Source organism: Cydia amplana, chromosome 18, assembly GCF_948474715.1.
Source record: "Cydia amplana chromosome 18, ilCydAmpl1.1, whole genome shotgun sequence".
Classification (NCBI taxonomy): Eukaryota; Metazoa; Arthropoda; class Insecta; order Lepidoptera; family Tortricidae; genus Cydia; species Cydia amplana.
Genome location: NC_086086.1, coordinates 12150477 through 12171639, shown reverse-complemented (window position 1 = coordinate 12171639; position 21163 = coordinate 12150477). Strand labels below are relative to the sequence as shown.

General features: G+C 42.3%; 2 protein-coding genes across 2 annotated transcripts; one reads left to right on the top strand and one right to left on the bottom strand.

Annotated features, from left to right (window-relative positions):
- Nucleotides 1-4854: 4854 nt before the first annotated feature.
- LOC134656420 (chromatin assembly factor 1 subunit A-A-like) lies at nt 4855-17022 on the bottom strand. Its single transcript, XM_063511945.1, has 6 exons — nt 15959-17022; nt 14839-15046; nt 13758-14342; nt 12263-12438; nt 10520-10678; nt 4855-5384 (listed from the first exon to the last, which is right to left on the bottom strand). The coding sequence occupies exons 1-6, from the start codon at nt 16871-16873 to the stop codon at nt 4914-4916; spliced, it is 2514 nt and encodes an 837-aa protein (XP_063368015.1). The 5' UTR covers nt 16874-17022; the 3' UTR covers nt 4855-4913.
- Nucleotides 17023-19660: 2638 nt separating this feature from the next.
- Nucleotides 19661-20870, top strand: LOC134656618 (uncharacterized). Its single transcript, XM_063512175.1, has 2 exons — nt 19661-20020; nt 20733-20870. Exons 1-2 carry the CDS (start codon nt 19712-19714, stop codon nt 20868-20870), a joined length of 447 nt encoding a protein of 148 aa, XP_063368245.1. The 5' UTR covers nt 19661-19711.
- Nucleotides 20871-21163: the final 293 nt, after the last annotated feature.

The following is a 21163-nucleotide window of genomic DNA, read 5'->3' as shown; positions in this document are numbered from 1 at the left end:
ACACGAGCCACGTTTCTACGAGTCTACCGTTAAATTCATTCAGTTATACCATACGCCGCTCCCATAAAATAGGATAGTCCTAAATATTAAAAGTTGTTTGTTTAAACTGTTAAACCATAAAATTAACCCCTTCGATATTATTAGCACAATGGGATCAAGAGTATCAAGACCCCTTGCCTGCGCCCCACTATTACTGGTATTTGCAGTTGCTCATAAGTATAATACGATAAATTACCCTCTGCCCCTTAAAGGATTAATTTTGAAAGAATATAAAAAAATTGAGCGACTAATTGACCGAGCGAAGCGAAGTTTGAAGTTAGGCAAAAATTATTTCCTATATATTACGGACGCATCTACAGGACGCGTTTAATGTGCTGGTTCCATAATTACAAGAATTGCTCGTTTAAAGGTATAAGATATCGATTTTTTTAGTTGATTGTTTTTGGAAATTGTTAAAAATGGCGGAACGGGTTCGCGAGGTCTAGTTTATAACTGTTTTGTAAAAATTCATATTGAACAACATTATTGCCTCTCAGTTATTGATAGTTAATCCAATTAGACAGATATCGGAAGGTAAATGGCCACTTGCACTATCTAGGCTTAGCCACTAACTCGGTCTTAACCGTTAGGTAACACAGGGTTAATTTGTACTGGTAACCCCTGGTTAAACCGGTTAACCCTGAGTTAGTGGCTAATCCTGCCTGAATGAAATCTATGTGTACTTAATTTAAGGAATACATAATTGTTTTTTCATTAAAGGTATGATTTATACCAATTTAATTTACCGCCGACGATTATAATCTCATTTCACCACCCTTAGCTATTAGTATAATTATTTATATGGGCTTGTTAACATCACGCATCGAGGTAAGATTAATTAAGCAACTGTTGATAGCCGACGTCATCAGCCTGTCTAGTTTGGTTACATTTTACAGCACAATAATTTAAACCTTACTACATTGTAAATAAGGTGCATATTTACCGGCACCGAATAGAATATCTACAGAATAATATAAACTCTATTTTGTAGTGCATAAGGTGCATATCTACCGGCAACCAGTAGAGTAATCAAATTACGGGCCACGTCAGCTGTGCATGTGCCGCCATTAGAGTGCGTGAGAGCAAGGGGCCGTGCACATCGATATTTTGTTTATCTCCATCTCTGTCACTCGTCGATAGACGATCTTCGATGTCTAAGGATTCACCTGTCCAATTTTTTGGTCCAATGTGCATTGCGTCTCTCTCACTAAGCGAAATGTGAGACGCAAATATACATTGGACACGTGGAATACCACCCTAAGGTAGCTCCTCAGGCATGTTATACAGGGGTTTTCATTTTATCCAATCCAATATCGTATAGTCACGTGACTATTATTGTGGTATTTATTTGAGCGATGGAACGAACTATATAGTTCGTTTTTTTAGCATTACAAAGAAGAAAAGCGATCTTGACATGTCTTTTAATTGAAAAACGCTTTTTAAATATCAAAAACTATTACTTATGAAAGCAGAAGAATACGAGGGGCGTTCAATATATAATGAGAATGAGATGTAAACTCTTTAAATATTAGGAAAGTAAATACTGGCCGGTAAAGCTAATCTACCTAGCTGATTGCCATGAAAAAAAAACTAACTGTTTTTAGTTTAAAAAAAAATACGGCGATTTCTTTGCGATGCTATTGAGTACGTTAGCGAAAATGGAGAAAATTGAACTGCGCGCCGTTATCAAATACTTGTGTTTGAAAAATTTTTCTACGGACCAAGTCGATTTAGATTTACGGGACACTTTAAGGTCTAATGCTCCTCCGTATTCGACAGTCGCACGTTGGTGCGCCGAATTTAGACGTGGAAGAACATCGACCATGGATGACCCCCGCTCCGGACGCCCTACTACAGCAGTAACTGAAGAAATTGTGAAAAAAGTCGAAAACTTAGTTTTGGCGGATCGTCGTGTCACGGTTCGTTTTATTACTGAAAATGTAAAGATTTCAACTGGGAGCATGCATAATATTTTATATGAACGCTTGGGTATGAAAAAGGTATCAGCGCGTTGGGTACCCAGAATACTTACTGACACGCAAAAACAAACTAGAGTCGAGATTTGCCAAGAAGGTTTGGACCTGATACAGCAAGACAGGGAACTTTTTTTGGCGCGATTTATAACAATGGACGAAACATGGCTCCATCATTACGACCCTGAAACGAAACCGCAGTCTATGACATGGAAAAGGCCATCATCTCCAACTCCGAAGAAATTCAAGGTGGGCCCATCTGCCGGTAAGGTCATGGGCTCTGTTTTTTGGGATGGTAAAGGGGTCGTAATGATTGAGTATCTCGAGCATGGAGCCACTATTACGGGCACTTTATATGCCAAACAAATAGCAACATTGCGCAATGGGATCCGTGAAAAACGGCAAGGTAAACTCTCGAAAATTGTGTTGTTCCATCAGGACAATGCACGGGCACACAAGTCCGCCGTTGCAATAGCTGCAATACGTGATGCTGGGTTCGATATCCTTAAGCATCCTCCGTATTCACCAGACCTCGCCCCTAGTGATTTCTACCTATTTCCGAGATTGAAGGAATACCCGAGAGGCAAGAAATTTGAAGACGACGACGCGGTAGTCGCTCCAGTACAGGATTTTTTAAGTACTCAAGATGAAACCTTTTTTAGAAATGGAATTTTAAGTTTAGAAAAAAGATATACTAAGTGTATTATGCTAAAAGGTGACTATGTCGAAAAATAAAATAATATTTAATAAAAGTTGTATATAACATACTCATTCTCACTTTTTATTGAACGCCCCTCGTATAAATGATCGTATTAGATTCATAATTGTTACATATTTACCGTAACATATTTTTAAAACGTGTTTTTCAATAAAAAGACACGACAAGATTGTTTACCTTATTTCTAATGCAAAAAAAAACGAACTATACAAATGGGAAACGCTTGATGTAAGGCAGCGATCGGCAACCTTTTAGCAGCCAAGGGCCACATAGTAGTTAACGAAGCTGACGCGGGCCGTACTTTGTTAATATTTATGACTTTATCAGGCAATGTCGTTTGTCAATATTACCAGGCGTGGCTCACTCCGCGATTTCGTCGCTTTGCTACAGGTAGCTAAAAGTACATCCGTTCCACCCCAATTTTGGGGAAAGCCATAAGCCGCGCGTGGCGCTGTCGCCACCTAGCCATAGCTGTGTTGATCGTAACAGATGCGTTTTGTTAGAGAGTGAGTCTTCTGTACCTAGTACTATTATTTATTCTGTGATACTTATTACATAAAAAATAGCCAGGGAGGCTCGCGGGCCGCAGGTTGCCGACTACCGCTGGTAAGCAAAGTAAAATGCATCATATAAAAATTATCATTTATATTTCAAAATTTACTACAATTATTATGTATAGGAGATTTTAATGATAATAAAATGAATAGTATTTACAACTTTAATCGTGCCTGCCGTGTTTTAGTCGGAAACTGTAGTAACATGCATTAATAACTCTGTCATAATCATAAGTCAGTAAAGATGTAGTAAATAATTTCCATCGTATTTGTCATGCTACTTCAGTCAAACTCAGTACTTTTTGTACCGACTGACTGAAATAGCAAGAGACAACGTTCGTACGTTTCCGTGAAAATACGATGAAAAATAATGATGTACTTACAAACCTTATGGAAAGGCACAGACAAGACATCCTCTAGACTGAGCATAGTAACACTAACCCCTCTGCCACTTATACGGTAGTTTTACTCCATCCTCGAGTCAATCCCGTGCCGTGATTGGTCCGTGTCTTTGAACGGACCAATCACGGCACGGGGCTCGCTCACCTCGTCCCCCCGCACCCCCGTATTTTTGGCAGCATCGGTTTCATGAAATAATTGCTCTAAACTCAGTCTAGAGGATTCCTAGTCTATGCAGACAAGTAATCTAATAGACGTGCTAAGGCGAGGGAGATTATATTATGTCTTAATTTGTTCATAGTGCAACAACGCCAAATTAAAAGGCGCTAATAATATGAAATCGTCAAACTGTAACTAAAAATTTCCAAAAAACTTAAGGATTTTTTTTATTAATTTCGCACGGTTATTAGATTAGTTGTATATAATATAACAGATAATAAAAATATACTGAGAAACATAGTAACAACAACCATGCACATTATGATATTTATCTATATTTGCTCCTTAACGAATGAATTAAATGATATAAACTAACCTTCAATCATTCCGTAATATTAATGTTGTTCACAATATCTTGCTTGTCTGAATAAGTAATATAAATTATAAATAGACACACCAGAGATCACTAAACAATCAGATTGCTAATCTTCACACATGTTTCATTCATTAAAAAAAGAGTTTTACGTCTCAATATTATAATTAAACTAGCGACCCGCCCCGGCTTCGCACGGGTTAACAAATTATACATAAACCTTCCTCTTGAATCACTCTATCTATTAAAAAAAAACAGCATCAAAATCCTGTGCGTAGTTTTCAAGATTTAAGCATACATAGGGACAGACAGACAGCGGGAAGCGACTTTGTTTTATGTAGTGATTCCAAACTGTCACCAAGTAACCTCTCACTTCACTAGATGGCGTTGTAAGCGAACTCCTAGCGCCATACATCACTACATAGTATAAAACAAAGTCGCTTCCCGCTGTCTGTCTGTCTGTATGTTTGCTTAGATCTTTAAAACTACGCAACGGATTTTGATGCAATTTTTTTTAAATAGAGTGGAAGGTTTATGTATAATTTCATAACCCGTGCGAGGCCGGGGCGGGTTGCTAGTATTATATGAAACTATGTAATAAGTTTAAAACCATCCAAATTTTTTTTTAAAGTCTGTGTAATGAATAGCAGTCATTATTTACTGATCTCTGGTCACATTCACAGATTCACTTTAAAGTTTCACGTCGATTTTAATTTAGTTAGAAACGAGTTAATACCGGGTTGATTTTTCTTAGTTTCCTGCTTCGGCTCTGGTTTAACTTTCTTACTCTCTTTATTTTCTGCTTTCGCCTTTTTCTTTTTATCACTCTTAGGGCTCTGTTGCTCTTTTTCAGCCAATTTTTTCTTTTTAACTTTTTTCTTTTCTGGGTCTTTTGACTCTGAGGGTTGTAATAAACTGTCGATAGCAGCATCATCCATGATCATAGACAATTTTCCGAAGTAATTCCATAGAGCGTCGATGCATTTTTCCGGTTTGCCGCCGTCTTTAGTTTCCCATATTAGACCATAGAGCCTGGGTTTGAGTTTTTCGGTTGGTTTTTTCATTTCTGTCTCGAATTCGTCTTCTAGGTTTTTGAGGCGCGCCTTTTGCGTTTCGGGGGAAAGGGATAGGACGTTGTCTTTGTCTTCTTCCTCGTCCATTGTCGCTTCCTGAAAAGAAAGAATTTTGTTAAAAACTAGAATAAACAATAAGAGCTTCAACCTAAATCGTTAGTTAATATTCTGCTAATGGTGCTGGCAGTTCCAGAATCGAATTCCCGTCTTGTATATATGTGTATTATCGACCCGCCCCGGCTTCGCACGGGTTAACAAATTATACATACACCTTCCTCTTGTATCACACTATTTATTAATAAAAATCGGCCAAGTGCGAGTCGGACTCGCGCACGGAGGGTTCCGCACCATCAACAAAAAATAGAGCAAAACAAGCAAAAAAACGGTCACCCATCCAAGTACTGACCCCGCCCGACGTTGCTTAACTTCGGTCAAAAATCACGTTTGTTGTTTTTATTAGTATTTGTTGTTATAGCGGCAACAGAAATACATCATCTGTGAAAATTTCAACTGTCTAGCTATCACGGTTCGTGAGATACAGCCTGGTGACAGACGGACGGACGGACGGACGGACGGACGGACGGATGGACGGACGGACGGACGGACGGACAGCGGAGTCTTAGTAATAGGGTCCCGTTTTTACCCTTTGGATACGAAACCCTAAAAAGCGGAAACTTGGCGGACAACTCCTCCGATACAAAGATGTTCAGAAGCGACACATGAAAAGGTGCAACATCGAGCCCTCTCAGTGGGAAGGTTCGGCAGCACAGCGTCCTGAGTGGCGCAGGCTGGTGCAGGACAAAGTCACAGAATAACTAATAGTACTACCGTACAGAAAATTCACTCCTTCACAAAAGTCAGGTTTAGGTATAAAATTACACCTATATCGCCGCCTGCAAGCAAAATTGAAACTTATAACCGCGCACGAACCGTGAATCTCCTTTGCGCGCCGCAGTTTTATGACCGAGCTGTGAGTGTCGGCACGGGGTTATCACTTGACAAGTTTTTATACCTATACCCACTGATTTATTGTTTTTAAGATAAATATGTAGGAATTACAAACGTTGATTATGTAAACATACATTTTTTATCCGAATATAGCATGTCTGATTCTCGCGGAAGTAAGTTTCGAAGCCATTGTGTATTTACAATTTTGCGCGAGCGCCACGTGACACGACTATCGTGCGCGCCGAGCGGCAGCCCACTGCTATGCGCCTGTACGGTGGGCGCGCCGGCCAAATGTACCTAAACTGCGGAGTGAAACCCCCCTGACAAAGTGCGCGATTTCGAGGAGCAACGTAAAGTTGACCTCGACACTAAGGCCCACTTGAACCATTCCACCAACCCGGGATTAACCAGATAAACCTGGAGTTACCATGGTTAACAGTACAATTTGACACTAGGTAAACGGTTTAACCGCTTAACCCCGGGTTAACGCGGCGAGCTGAAAACGCGTCAGCTTGCTCCGATTCACTACCACTACGTGGCTGGTGTCCTCACGTGCCCTCAATGTGCGCGGGAGTTCACCTCGAAGATCGGCTACATCAGCCATCTTCGGACGCACGAGCGCCGAGCAAACTAGGAGTCGTAGTCAAACATCAACATTTATCCAGCAAATAGGCCACAAGGGCACTTTTACACGTCAACACGGAATTTAAATACAGCAAAAAAAACACATCTACAATTATAAAATACAACTTTCTAAGCCGCAAATATAAAATCAAACTAAACTATTACATAGAGATGTATAAAGTCTCTAAATGTCGAATTACAAAAAAAAACGCTATAACAATAGTATTGAAAAAAAGAACACAAAGATACAAAACTATAATCTACAATTATTTAGAGATGTAAATGTCTCTAAGTGTCATCATAACTAAAAGATTACAATATATAGTAGTTAATCAAATTATCCTTAGAGATGTATAGGGTCTCCAAGAGTCAAAATCCTGTATACCTAATTAAAACATTCATTAAGTAAGAAAATGATAATAAAAATAAAATAGCATACGAGAACCGAATGAGGTGTGTCCATGTAATTATCCTCAAAAATAAAGTTACTAAATATAGCTCGTGTTAGCTTAAATAGACCAGGGCGTAGTGGTCGCCATGGCCGAAATCGGCCGGAAGGATCATTATTAATAAAGCATCAAAATCCGTTGGGTAGTTTTAAAGATCTAAGCATACATAGGGACAGACAGACAGCGGGAAGCGACTTTGTTTTATATTATGTAGTGATTTCTTTCATGCAGGTAACTAACAGGTGTTATTGTTAAGGTAGCCGTGTGTAAAAGAGTGCATGGTCGGCCTGAACTGGAGCGAGGCCAGAGAGGGTTTCTAAAGATGATGGGGTGCCTTAGCCACTTGACCGTCCGGCCCGCGAGACTGTTTTCCTCTCAACCGTCCGGGGTTTTTTAGCGTCGCACGCCCCGCGCTGCGCATCCACAACTTTCTACAAAACCCTAGCGTACACTGCCATCTATATTTTTTTAGAGCTACCTATTTAGTTAGGCTACGTTGTTGCATCAAGAGAATTAGTAAATAATGCCGAAATATTCCGTTAGATGGCTCTGAAATCAATTCTTTCTTCCACCCCTTTGGATAGTAAGGTTCCCGCGGACGGTTAAGAGCATATTTTTTTCGGATACTATGCTATCGTCGGACGGTCAAGTGGCTAAGAGTGTGTTTTCGTGTATCCAGATCATTCATGTTATCACAATCATTACACATCAGTAGACAAAGACAACCTTACACATTGCTGAGTTCCTGTCGGTAAGGTTGCCAGAGCTCAACGAAGGTGCGGAGTCTTGCTTGCTTGTTTGCCACCGACGTAGTATTAAAAATAAATAAGAAAGAGATGGGATCTTACCTCGTCGCTGAGGTACCCATGGGGCACGAACACCTCGTTGTCGACCTCGTAGTCGTCGTCCGGCTCGTCGTCGTCGCCGGCCACGCTGCCGTCGAGGCTCTCGCCTTGTTCCTCCTCCCAATCTAGAGAGAGACAGAACATACCTCGTCGCTGAGGTACCCGTGCGGCACGAACACCTCGTTGTCGACCTCGTAGTCGTCGTCCGGCTCGTCGTCGTCGCCGGCCACGCTGCCGTCGAGGCTCTCGCCTTGTTCCTCCTCCCAATCTAGAGAGAGACAGAACATACCTCGTCGCTGAGGTACCCGTGCGGCACGAACACCTCGTTGTCGACCTCGTAGTCGTCGTCCGGCTCGTCGTCGTCGCCGGCCACGCTGCCGTCGAGGCTCTCGCCTTGTTCCTCCTCCCAATCTAGAGAGAGACAGAACATACCTCGTCGCTGAGGTACCCGTGCGGCACGAACACCTCGTTGTCGACCTCGTAGTCGTCGTCCGGCTCGTCGTCGTCGCCGGCCACGCTGCCGTCGAGGCTCTCGCCTTGTTCCTCCTCCCAATCTAGAGAGAGACAGAACATACCTCGTCGCTGAGGTACCCGTGCGGCACGAACACCTCGTTGTCGACCTCGTAGTCGTCGTCCGGCTCGTCGTCGTCACCGGCCACGCTGCCGTCGAGACTCTCGCCTTGTTCCTCCTCCCAGTCTAGAGAGAGACAGAACACACCTCGTCGCTGAGGTACCCGTGCGGCACGAACACCTCGTTGTCGACCTCGTAGTCGTCGTCGCCGGCCACGCTGCCGTCGAGACTCTCGCCTTGTTCCTCCTCCCAATCTAGAGAGAGACAGAACATACCTCGTCGCTGAGGTACCCGTGCGGCACGAACACCTCGTTGTCGACCTCGTAGTCGTCGTCAGGCTCGTCGTCGTCGCCGGCCACGCTGCCGTCGAGGCTCTCCTGCTCCTCCTCCCAGTCTAGAGAGAGACAGAACATACCTCGTCGCTGAGGTACCCGTGCGGCACGAACACCTCGTTGTCGACCTCGTAGTCGTCGTCCGGCTCGTCGTCGCCGGCCACGCTGCCGTCGAGACTCTCGCCTTGTTCCTCCTCCCAATCTAGAGAGAGACAGAACATACCTCGTCGCTGAGGTACCCGTGCGGCACGAACACCTCGTTGTCGACCTCGTAGTCGTCGTCGCCGGCCACGCTGCCGTCGAGACTCTCGCCTTGTTCCTCCTCCCAGTCTAGAGAGAGACAGAACACACCTCGTCGCTGAGGTACCCGTGCGGCACGAACACCTCGTTGTCGACCTCGTACTCGTCGTCGCCGGCTACGCTGCAGTCGAGGCTCTCGCCTTCTTGCTCTTCCTCCCAATCTAGAGAGAGACACAACATACCTCGTCGCTGAGGTACCCGTGCGGCACGAACACCTCGTTGTCGACCTCGTAGTCGTCGTCAGGCTCGTCGTCGTCGCCGGCCACGCTGCCGTCGAGGCTCTCCTGCTCCTCCTCCCAGTCTAGAGAGAGACAGAACATACCTCGTCGCTGAGGTACCCGTGCGGCACGAACACCTCGTTGTCGACCTCGTAGTCGTCGTCAGGCTCGTCGTCGTCGCCGGCCACGCTGCCGTCGAGGCTCTCCTGCTCCTCCTCCCAGTCTAGAGAGAGACAGAACATACCTCGTCGCTGAGGTACCCGTGCGGCACGAACACCTCGTTGTCGACCTCGTAGTCGTCGTCAGGCTCGTCGTCGTCGCCGGCCACGCTGCCGTCGAGGCTCTCCTGCTCCTCCTCCCAGTCTAGAGAGAGACAGAACATACCTCGTCGCTGAGGTACCCGTGCGGCACGAACACCTCGTTGTCGACCTCGTAGTCGTCGTCAGGCTCGTCGTCGTCGCCGGCCACGCTGCCGTCGAGGCTCTCCTGCTCCTCCTCCCAGTCTAGAGAGAGACAGAACATACCTCGTCGCTGAGGTACCCGTGCGGCACGAACACCTCGTTGTCGACCTCGTAGTCGTCGTCAGGCTCGTCGTCGTCGCCGGCCACGCTGCCGTCGAGGCTCTCCTGCTCCTCCTCCCAGTCTAGAGAGAGACAGAACATACCTCGTCGCTGAGGTACCCGTGCGGCACGAACACCTCGTTGTCGACCTCGTAGTCGTCGTCAGGCTCGTCGTCGTCGCCGGCCACGCTGCCGTCGAGGCTCTCCTGCTCCTCCTCCCAGTCTAGAGAGAGACAGAACATACCTCGTCGCTGAGGTACCCGTGCGGCACGAACACCTCGTTGTCGACCTCGTAGTCGTCGTCAGGCTCGTCGTCGTCGCCGGCCACGCTGCCGTCGAGGCTCTCCTGCTCCTCCTCCCAGTCTAGAGAGAGACAGAACATACCTCGTCGCTGAGGTACCCGTGCGGCACGAACACCTCGTTGTCGACCTCGTAGTCGTCGTCAGGCTCGTCGTCGTCGCCGGCCACGCTGCCGTCGAGACTCTCGCCTTCCTGCTCTTCCTCCCAATCTTCGTCGCTGTCTACATCATAGTCAAGTTGCTTCTGGAATTAGAATGTTCTAGTCATTAAAGTTTGTTTTTCAACTGGCGATCTTATACGTCCAAAGGTTTTCATAGAAGGCGCCATGTGCCAGTTTTATCAGGTCTTTAGTTTTGTTGTATGAAATTGGGTCATAAAATTTGAAAATCCGGTCAAGCGAGTCAGACTCGCGCACGAAGGGTTCCGTACCATTACGCAATAGACGGAAATAAATCAGGTTTTTTGTATGGGAGCCTTACTTAAATATTGATTTTATTTTGTTTTTAGTATTTGTTGTTACAGCGGCAACAGAAATACATCTGTGAAAATTTCAACTGTCTAGCTATCACGGTTCATGAGTTACAGACTGGTGACAGACAGACAGATGGACTGAAGGCGGAGTCTTAGTAATAAGGTCCCGTTTTTAGGGTTCCGTACCCAAAGGGTAAAAACGGGACCCTATTACTAAGACTGCGGAGTCCGTCCGTCCGTCCGTCCGTCTGTCACCAGGCTGTATCTCACGAACCGTGATAGCTAGACAGTTGAAATTTTCACAGATAATGTATTTCTGTTGCCGCTATAACAACAAATACTAAAAACAGAATAAAATAAAGATTTAAGTGGGGCTCCCATACAACAAACGTGATTTTTGACCGAAGTTAAGCAACGTCGGGCGGGGTCAGTACTTGGATGGGTGACCGTTTTTTTGCTTGTTTTGCTCTATTTTTTGTTGATGGTGCGGAACCCTCCGTGCGCGAGTCCGACTCGCACTTGGCCGGTTTTTTACCCTTTGACTTGGGTCATCTACTCGGCAGTAGGCAAAAGGTATGGCGCCATCGCTCGAAAAGATTGCACCATACCTTTGGCCTAGTCTCGAGTTGATAGCGTTAATTTTATATTTACCAAATTAACACATATCCGTGAAAGAATAAGGAACAAAGTCAAATGGCGTTCTAACAGTTTTAATCTTCTGTCGAAAGATGGCAGTAAATTTACTATGCCGCCTCTATTTCAAATTCCCTTTGCTAGTGGTATAACTTTAGAGTGTCTAAAGCTTTGGATTCCTCCGAAAACGGTCCCGTCATATGACGGCCGTCATATAGCGGCAGCAAAAGACGGCCGTCTTTACGGTGGCGACATGTGGAAAGTACCACGGCGTCATAACACACCGTCATCCACCAAGGTCAAAGCGGCAAATTTGAAAAATGTAGGCGCGATGGGATAACGTCCCATAGAAAATTTGAATTTCGCGCCTTTTCCTACTGACAAGATTTGCTTGATCATCTATAATTTACTTGGAGGATGAAATATCATCAGAAGAGGAAAATAATCGTAGTACGGAATCATTTATTCAAATCTCGTGTCATTTATTCAAAATGGCGTCACCGCTATCTAATAAAACGTTCACGAAACTATCGACACCGTCATGACGGCCGTCATCTTACGTTACGTTGACAATCAACGTAACGTAACGCCGTCTAGGAAACCGCGCCATCTTGTTTACATAGACAACGTTCTAGTGACGTCAGTCAACGCTATATAGCGGCCGTAATATGACGGCACCGTTTTCGGAGGAATCCAAAGCTTTAGCTGTTATGATGAACATACCTCCTGTCCGAAAGGTCTCCTAGCTGTGACGAAGGCGCTCCACTTTCTCCAAGTGCCCCAATAAGGCGGTCTCTTGTTCTCGTGGAAGCTGAACAGCTTCGGACGAAGCTTCTCCCTCGTGGCTTCCTCGCAAGCCAGTACTTCCTCAGCGCCCTCTATTGGTGGCAACTCGTCCTCTGGAAATAAAAATAAACTGTAATAGTTCTGTCTATTTTAAATCATCATCTTCCTCGAGTTGTCCCGGCATTTTGCCACGGCTCATGGGAGCCTGGGGTCCGCTTGGCAACTAATCCCAGTAATTGGCGTGGGCACTAGTTTTTACGAAAGCGACTGCCATCTAACCTTCCAACCCAGAGGGTAAACTAGGCCCGTATTGGGACTAGTCCGGTTTCCTCACGATGTTTTCCTTCACCGAAAAGCGACTGGTAAATATCAAATGATATTTCGTACATAAGTTCCGAAAAACTCATTGGTACAAGCCGGGGTTTGAACCCGCGACCTCCGGATTGAAAGTCGCATGCTCTTACCGCTAGGCCACCAGCGCTTCTGTCTATTTTAAATACAAGCTTTTATTGCTGACTGTACTTTTCGCAGTGTTATGGTTGGTCAAACCAATTTGTCAGTCAGTAAGAACTAGGAAAACTATACTCATACTTTTCTTTTGGGTGCTAGTACTAGTGTAAGACAAATGTAGTATGATTCTCTCTGTCTATGTTTGAAATTAGACAGTCCTTTGACAAACACACAGAATGCCAAATTTTAAGTGTATTAGTCCTTTGAAAGTCACGTCTATCGTAAGTTATATCTACTAGCGGCCCACCATACAAGAAATATTGTGTGTTGTTGTGTAGTCAAATTTGAATCAATGGCGTTCACATTCATTGCCACCCAGCCAAACAAGACATCCGCGCCAGGCCACAAAAATATCGTTATATAAAGCTGTAGTACCACGATTCCGACTATCGGGTTGTCCGGCCTGGGAACGAAATCATAAAATACCAGATAGTCGGGTTTTCGGCACTGAATGTGTTAATATAAAAAAATAGAATGATGATTGATACACAAGAAAAGCAACTCTGTTTCAAGATCCGTGGGACTCTAGAATCTAGATGATGCTATATACAATTAGCGTAACACTTAGCACCTTTAGTCTAATAAAAAGATGTTAGAATTTTAACAAAGACTTAAAGCTAGGTGTTTGTCTTAAATGGAATTACTTTTACATGCTAGTGAATGTCGTTTTAGTTGGACAGATTTCGATGAAATTTGGTGAATAGGTAGTTCTTCCTATTCTGTACGATATAAGCGCAATTTCACCTAAAAAATCCTACTCAGGGGGAGTAGGATTTGCAGTTTAGTTATCCCGCAATGAGCTCTGGAACCTTACCTACCAAATTCAATTATATTCTCACGAAAAAGAAATTGACACAAAGTGCAAGCTGATTTAAATATTAATACAAAAAAGAAAATCTAAAAATGTAAATACAACACTCACCAACAATCATAACATCATCATCTTTATCAGTCAGCGGCCAAGTCTTCCCGCTACACCCTATCTTAACACCTTCCTTTTTCAAATTCTTCAAATAGAGATCCTTTTCACCCGACTTTTGATCACCCATTAACTTATCCATATCTTTCTTCTGCATATCAGAGAGTTCCACACGAATTAACGGAGCTAATCTCATATCAGCTTTTATAGTGAAACTAGATAGAATACTGTTCTGGCTAACTACAGCTTTTGGTCCTTCCTTCTGCTTTGGTACGAAGAAGTTGACAAACGCTTCCGCAGCTTTTTTCTTCTTAAGTTCCTGTTCCTGTTTCTCAAGTTCTAGCGCTTCCTGTTTTTTGCGCTTTTCCTCCTCTCTGGCCTCCTTTTCCTTGCGTTTCTGTTCCTCTTTTTCCACTTTCTCTTTGCGTTTCTGTTCCTCTTTTTCCACTTTCTCTTTGCGTTTCTGTTCCTCTTTTTCCACTTTCTCTTTGCGTTTCTGTTCCTCTTTTTCCACTTTCTCTTTGCGTTTCTGTTCATCTTTCTCTTCCCGTTCTTTTTTCTTTTGCTCTTCCTTTTCTTCTCTTAGTTCTGAAATCAAAATAATATGATTTAATTAGCATAACAATTTGAAAGCTGTTCATGATTGCGACCAGGGGCCTATTTCTCGAACGATATTAGACTAATATCATTAGCGTGTTGTCATGGCAACCTATACGATTTGACAGTTCGTAGACTAATAACATTAGTCTAATATCGTTCGAGAAATGGGCCCCTGGAAACCAAGCCTGCAGGAAGGCATGACATGCCATTGCACATTGTGCTTGTTTATGAACTATTGGAATGGTGCATATAGTAGAGCTAGAGCTAATATGAGATCTTGGCAAGTGGAAAAAAAGTTCACCTGACCTGCTAGCATGAGTTACATTCTCGCACTCGACTCCATACATCTGGCGCGACTTCAAGTATGGACTCGCGCGCGAGATCGCAACTCATGCTAGACCGCCTGATGTTAGCTCAACTATATTTTGAATGCTACAAGTCTGACAGTTTTATTATATGAGATCATTCCAAGACAAAATCTTACTCTTTTCCAGCTCCTTCTGTTTCTCTTTCTCTTCTTTCTCCTTTCGTTTCTGCTCCTCCTTTTCCTCTCGCTCCCTCTTCTTGGCATCTTCCTTCTCCTGTCTCTGTCTGGCCCTTTCTTCCTTTTCGTCTTGGCGTTTCTTTTCACGCTCTTGCCTTTCTTTTTCCCGCTCTTCCCGCTTCTTAGCTGATTCTAATTTCTTTTGCATCTGAAATACATGGAATGAAGAATTATTTTATACAAAATCAAAAAATTTCTCTAAACAATAAAAAAAACCAGAAGTGGAATGGACAATATGGGCACACGGCTGTGTCACCAGACAGAAATAACACTGGTAATAGGATTCCTCGAGGATTAGGACTGGCAGGACTAACTTAACACTCAGAATAGGCGCTAGATGTCGAGTTGCGGAAACCTGCCTGTGCTACAATACTTACGACATTGGTAATTTCAGCCATATTGTATGCCAGGCAGATGTGTATCAGGAAGGCCCAAGTAGGCTTCAAAGAGGGTTGAAAGTAAAGAAATGCAATAAAATATGTGTGTATGACAAGAGGGCCCAGTGTTACATACCTCAATTATGAGAATACAACAGAGAATTAGTCAAACTGTTCATTAACTGTTGTTAACAAGGCTAAACTCAATGGGGAATTAAGACTCCTAACAAGTGTGCATGCCGCCCTAGAGGTAGAGAGGAGTGCATAGAATAGAATGACTAGAATGTACTTGTAGTCATATTTTGTAAATAAAATCCTTAATCAAGACCCACAATTTAATTTTTGTTCTGTTTTGTGTGTTTTAGAGTTTTATAATCAGAGCAGCTCAATGACGCCTTAACATAACAGTGAAACGAGAAAAACAGGTCACTTCTTAGTATGAACCTAGCGATTACTTTAAATGAAGATGTTGGGGAACTATAGCTGGTCAACCAAATCTTGTCAGTAAAAAAAGGCGCGAAATTCAAATTTTCTATGGGACGATATCCCTTCGCGCCTACATTTTTCAAATTTGCTGCCTTTTTCTACTGTCAAGATCTGATTGACCAAGTATAGGTATGAACTCAACATACACATTCAATATAATAGACATATTTAACACATGAAATAAATAAATAAATTACCTGTTTCGGAGTTAAGTTGGCTGCCGGTGTGCTGGCAGACTCGCTGACTGAATCATTGAGGCTGTTTGTGACAGAGGAACTCCTACTGCTGCGTTTCGGTGTCGTTGGGCTGGAGACAGACTCATTCAACTTGGCCGGTAATGATGTGTTCGCCTTGTCTTTACTGTCCTTAGCTTTGCGGGTGGGAGTCTTTGGAGCTGGTTCCAATTCATCTGATTTTTCAGTGTCTGTTTCTGACTTTGACTTTCTTGAAGTTCTAGGAGTGACCGGAGCTGTTACTTTGTCGGCTTCAGTGTTGGTATCTGATTCTTTTTCAGTTTCATTTGGTTTTTGAACGTCAGAACAGTCATTTGAGTCCTCAAGTTCCACAACATCATTCTGATCATCTTTAGCTTTGTTTTCTTTCTCTATTTCAGTTTTTTTAGATTTAGGACTTGCCTTAGGAGACTTCTGTTTGTTGCCAGTTTGCTCCTCAGTCTCAACGTCCATCATTTCAACATCCTCAGCATCACCTTCCGTTTCACTTTTGTTTTCAGTAGATTCAATCCGTTTTGAAGTACTTTTCCTACTTTTACGTTTTTTAGGAGACTTTGCTTTCTGTAACTTCTTTTTCCAAGCGGTATCGACGAGCTTAACGAACGGATTCATCACTTTCGCCTCCTTTACCAGTTTCTGGTTGTCTTTACACTCGTCATCACTAATAACTACCAAGTCGTCAATTTCGTTATTCTCCTTGCAGATCTTACCCTTAGGGGCTGGTTCGGTTCCGTCGACTGAGAGCTTCCTCTTCCTCGTGGGAGGAGCCACCGGGGTCGAAGCATCTTCGCTAATAAGCTTGAAAGGCAAGCGAGCCTGTGTCAGTTTCTTTTTAGATGGTGTGATCTCCGCATTCTCAACCGCTTTGTTCGTTTTCATAGCGCGGTATAGGAACTGATGTCTCCTGCACAGTACGACACACACTGCGCAGATATTATCAGAAATAACAGTAATTCAATAAGTAACAAACAATACTTTCAAGTTGTGATCATTTCACGATGAATGAAAACTGTTTGACAGATAGTCGGAAAACGCGGGAGTTCAGAAAACGTTCTGATATAAAATTAGTAATTGCGTAATTCATGACACATCTTTTAATTGATACGCATTTTTTATGCTAAAAAGATGTATAAAAACAAAACTATTTTAAAATATTGTTAGTATAACTCAATAACTTATCTAACATACTTAAAAATATATTTAGACAATTTATACCTGAATGGGATTCAAGAAATTATTAGGTTTTAGAACGAATTTACTTTAAAGGATCTATTCACTAACCAGCTTGTTCGTTTATAGCATGTTTGTAGGACACTGTAGGACCATGTAGGACTATCTACCGTAAACCCCCTCCACACTCGTGCGCGAATAGCGGCGCAAAGCCGCGAACGCGAGTGTGGAGGGTATTTTACTTCTGTGTATTCTTTGTTGATTCTTTGGCAGAGGTGCAGCGCTAGAGGTTGTATGGTATAGCCGGTCAACCAAATCTTGTCAGTAAAAAAAGGCGCGAAATTCAAATTTTCTATGGGACGACTCCCTTCGCGCCTACATTTTTCAAATTTGCCGCCTTTTTCTACTGACAAGATCTGCTTGACCATCATATTTTCCTTGATCCTTGAATTCAACCTCTTTCTCAGATCAAATGCCGCGAAAATCTAAATCTTACTGTATAACTTTGAAAACAAATAATTTTATTTTATCAAATATTTATGTGGATTATAGAGTCTGTGCGGAAAGAGAAGAGTCGTGGGATTTGAGGGCGCTCCAGTGCTATTTTATTGTTTTTGCTATGCTGACAACACTGGTCACGTGATTATAGTACGACATTAAAGGTCATGATACTTGAATCCCTTTTGTTCCGGTTTTTTGCCACGGCTTACTAAACGGAGCCTATGGTGGTGGTGTCGACTCGTCAACTCAATCCTCTGATTTAGCGCAGGCACTAGTTTTCTTTTTAAAACACACTCTTGTTTTTATATCTCGAATACTAAAAAGTGACAGTGCGATTGACAAAACTGCTAAAACTAGTTAAGAATCTGCCCAATACAACTGTCATTTTAGTACCAAACAAGATAGAGTCTCATTTATTTACTGCCTAATCTGTGCAGTCCAACAGTTATTTTAATACAAAACCGGGTAGATCGGGTAGAAATTGGGCAATATAACTTTAATTTTACTATCTGGGATATAAAATAGTGCATAAGTAGGTAGGCCTTATTGGGATATGTCCGGTTCTCTCATCTCACGATATTTTACTTCGCCAAAAAGTCACTGCTAAATATGAAATATAATTTCGTAACTAACAGAACCTAGTAAACGAACATACAAATAAAGAAATATTTTATTAGAAAAAGTTTTATTCTTTGTAATCGAAGTCTGAATTAAAATATTCAATGTCACATATGGGACACTCATAGAACTATCTTCATCTGAATTGGATGTGCTGTGCTTGAATCCGGCACGTAGATTACAAATTCTTGCATATCACCTAAATAGCGGTCTTTTAACGAGATACCTTAGGTACTTTTACTCAATCCTGAAAAAAAAATTACATATAAATATGCATAAAATGGCAAGTATCAAGACTATTCGTCAGTTATTTTAAAGATCATGAATGACCTGCATATTTATGAAAATGAATATATTTTGAATGAATATACTTACCGATTATGTACCGGAGAAAAGTTACTTAGGGGGCTTATTAAATCGGTAATTATTTAATATTAAATACAAGATCAATATCCGTGAATAGCGGAAACACGTTCCGCGACTTTTTGTAAGTCGATAGTCGGCTTTTAGACGTTTTCTTCCCGCTGACAAAACCGAACAATTGTTAAATATAATTTTCCTTGTGGTTTTCGTTATCGTGTTTTGAAAATATTTTATACACAAAACTTGCGGTTTTTTTTTTTTTTTTTTTTTTTTTTTTTAATGGACTTGAGGGCGGTGTTGCCCGTAGCCAACGTCAAGTAAATTAAAGGGAAGGAAATTAAACGCGGAACAAGGATTAAAGGTAATTCGGAATTTGGAAAGTGTAGTGGTCAGGACAGGTAGGTATATAGATGAAATACAAAATGATAAATATACTTAGTTTTATAAAATATTATACCTTTATATCATTGTAAACGATGAATGAAGCTAGGATGTTATAAAAGTCTGGATTGATGAGCAAGGAAGGGATGTCTATTGGAAATGGAACATTTTTGGATAGTAAAGAATCCATCAAAGCAGTACGATCATAAAAAGGACATGAAAAGAATATATGATTAATATCCGCCTCCTCGGCACCACAGTCACAATTGGGATCGTTAATAAATTTAAATCGAGCAAGGTCAGAAGGAGCAGATGTATGGCCCAATCTCATGCGTGTTAAACATGATATTTCACGTCTTTTAAAGTTCTTGCGGTTTTTGTTAATACAAATATACAATGACAGAAGTTTGTTTACTTTTTACAAGACAGGTGTCAAAGGTTTGATTGCCATATAAAATTGAAAATGTTAGTTCCCATTTCTGCCACGACTCTTCTCTTTCCGCACAGACTCTAGTATTATTTAAACATTTATTTAGTTTAAATACTTTTTGGATCAATGCTTTTAACTCTTAACTGTCAAATTATTGTCAAATTTTCAAAACATTGATTTTGCATTAAATATCATTGCATCGACGAAAATACATGTTACAATCAAAATAAACCATCAAATATAAAACTAAAGGCATGTCACAATGGGACTTCAGAGATATTTCTTGGTTACTACGAAAATTCCGTCAGTTTCTATTAGGAAGAAAACATAACATTCCTAATCTCCACAATCGTTTCCCACCTCGGATATCCCCAAGGTCCATCCCAACTCCCAGCATCCCTCGTGGCCCGGAGTCCATTAATAAGTACTGGGATCAGTGGTACATGGATAGGAGCGCTAAGGATGGAGTTAAGCCGCCAATTGTGGGACCTTTGGGTGAAGGTCCCGCGTACCCCTTGGACTGTACGAAGACTCCTCAGATTACCAACATAAAACCAACCGAGGTATATTTATACCTACTATGGAGTTAACAAACTTTATATTGGTCAAATTCGAAGTTTACAAATTGCGGACATTTTTCTGTCACTCTAACGCGCTGGCCACGACATTGCGCGAATAGCTTCGGCTAAGCTAAGGCGACAACCATAGGTTGGAGCGAGACACAGCGTTCGGACCTTTTGTTCCCGCCTATGGTTTTCGCCTTAGATGAAGCCAGTCGCGCAATGTCGTGGCCAGGCCGTAATAATTACGCCTAAAAGAAAAGATCCCCGCAATTGGCGACTTTCGGTTTTCGCGGCAGCCCCTCTGGTCACATCAATGATATTATATAACCATAGATATAACTGGTCAACCAAATCTTGTCAGTAGAAAAAGGAGCGAAATTCAAATTTTCTATGGGACGACGATATCCCTTCGCGCCTACATTTTTCAAATTTGCCGCCTTTTTCTACTGACTAGACCTGGTTGACCAAGTATAGGTTAAATACCTACTCATACTTGAGGAGCACAAAAATACTTCAATATTTATTTCTGTGCCTACGAAGAAATCTGTTATTTTTTATTAATTTTCTCGCTTGTCCAGCCGCGACTAAAGGCAACTTGTCCAATTTGTCACTCCTATAACCTATCTTGAGTTATAAATCATTGGTCACAATACTCAGTTTCTGCTTCGGAGTCCTTTTTTGACGTTGCTTAATGTCTTTCTTGTGGTGTCAGGTAAAGTTCGCCTGCCCCCCGACCCCCGGCACGCCGTGGTGGTGGGACGGCCACTGCTACTACGAGTCTAAACCGCAGACGAAGGCCAAGAAAGGCGGCCATTGTGACCCTCCTCCAGACCAGTGTGCTAAGTCTTAATTTAGGTACGATGTATTGTTGTTAGGTATGTATTTATCAAGTACCTATACTAATAAATTTATGATTTGTTGAGGCTAAAGCTAACTATAACTTCCCGCGTCGAATGTATCTATAACTCCTATAAGCAAGGCTCGGAAAAACGCCCGTCATTTTAAAAACATTGCCCTGTTCTGCCCAACACAGACTTCTTTATAAATAATAAATAAATAAATAAACGAAATGGATCCTAAATCCTAAATTATGATTTGTTTTCAAAATGACGGGCGGTTTTCTGAGCCTTGCCTATAAGTGAC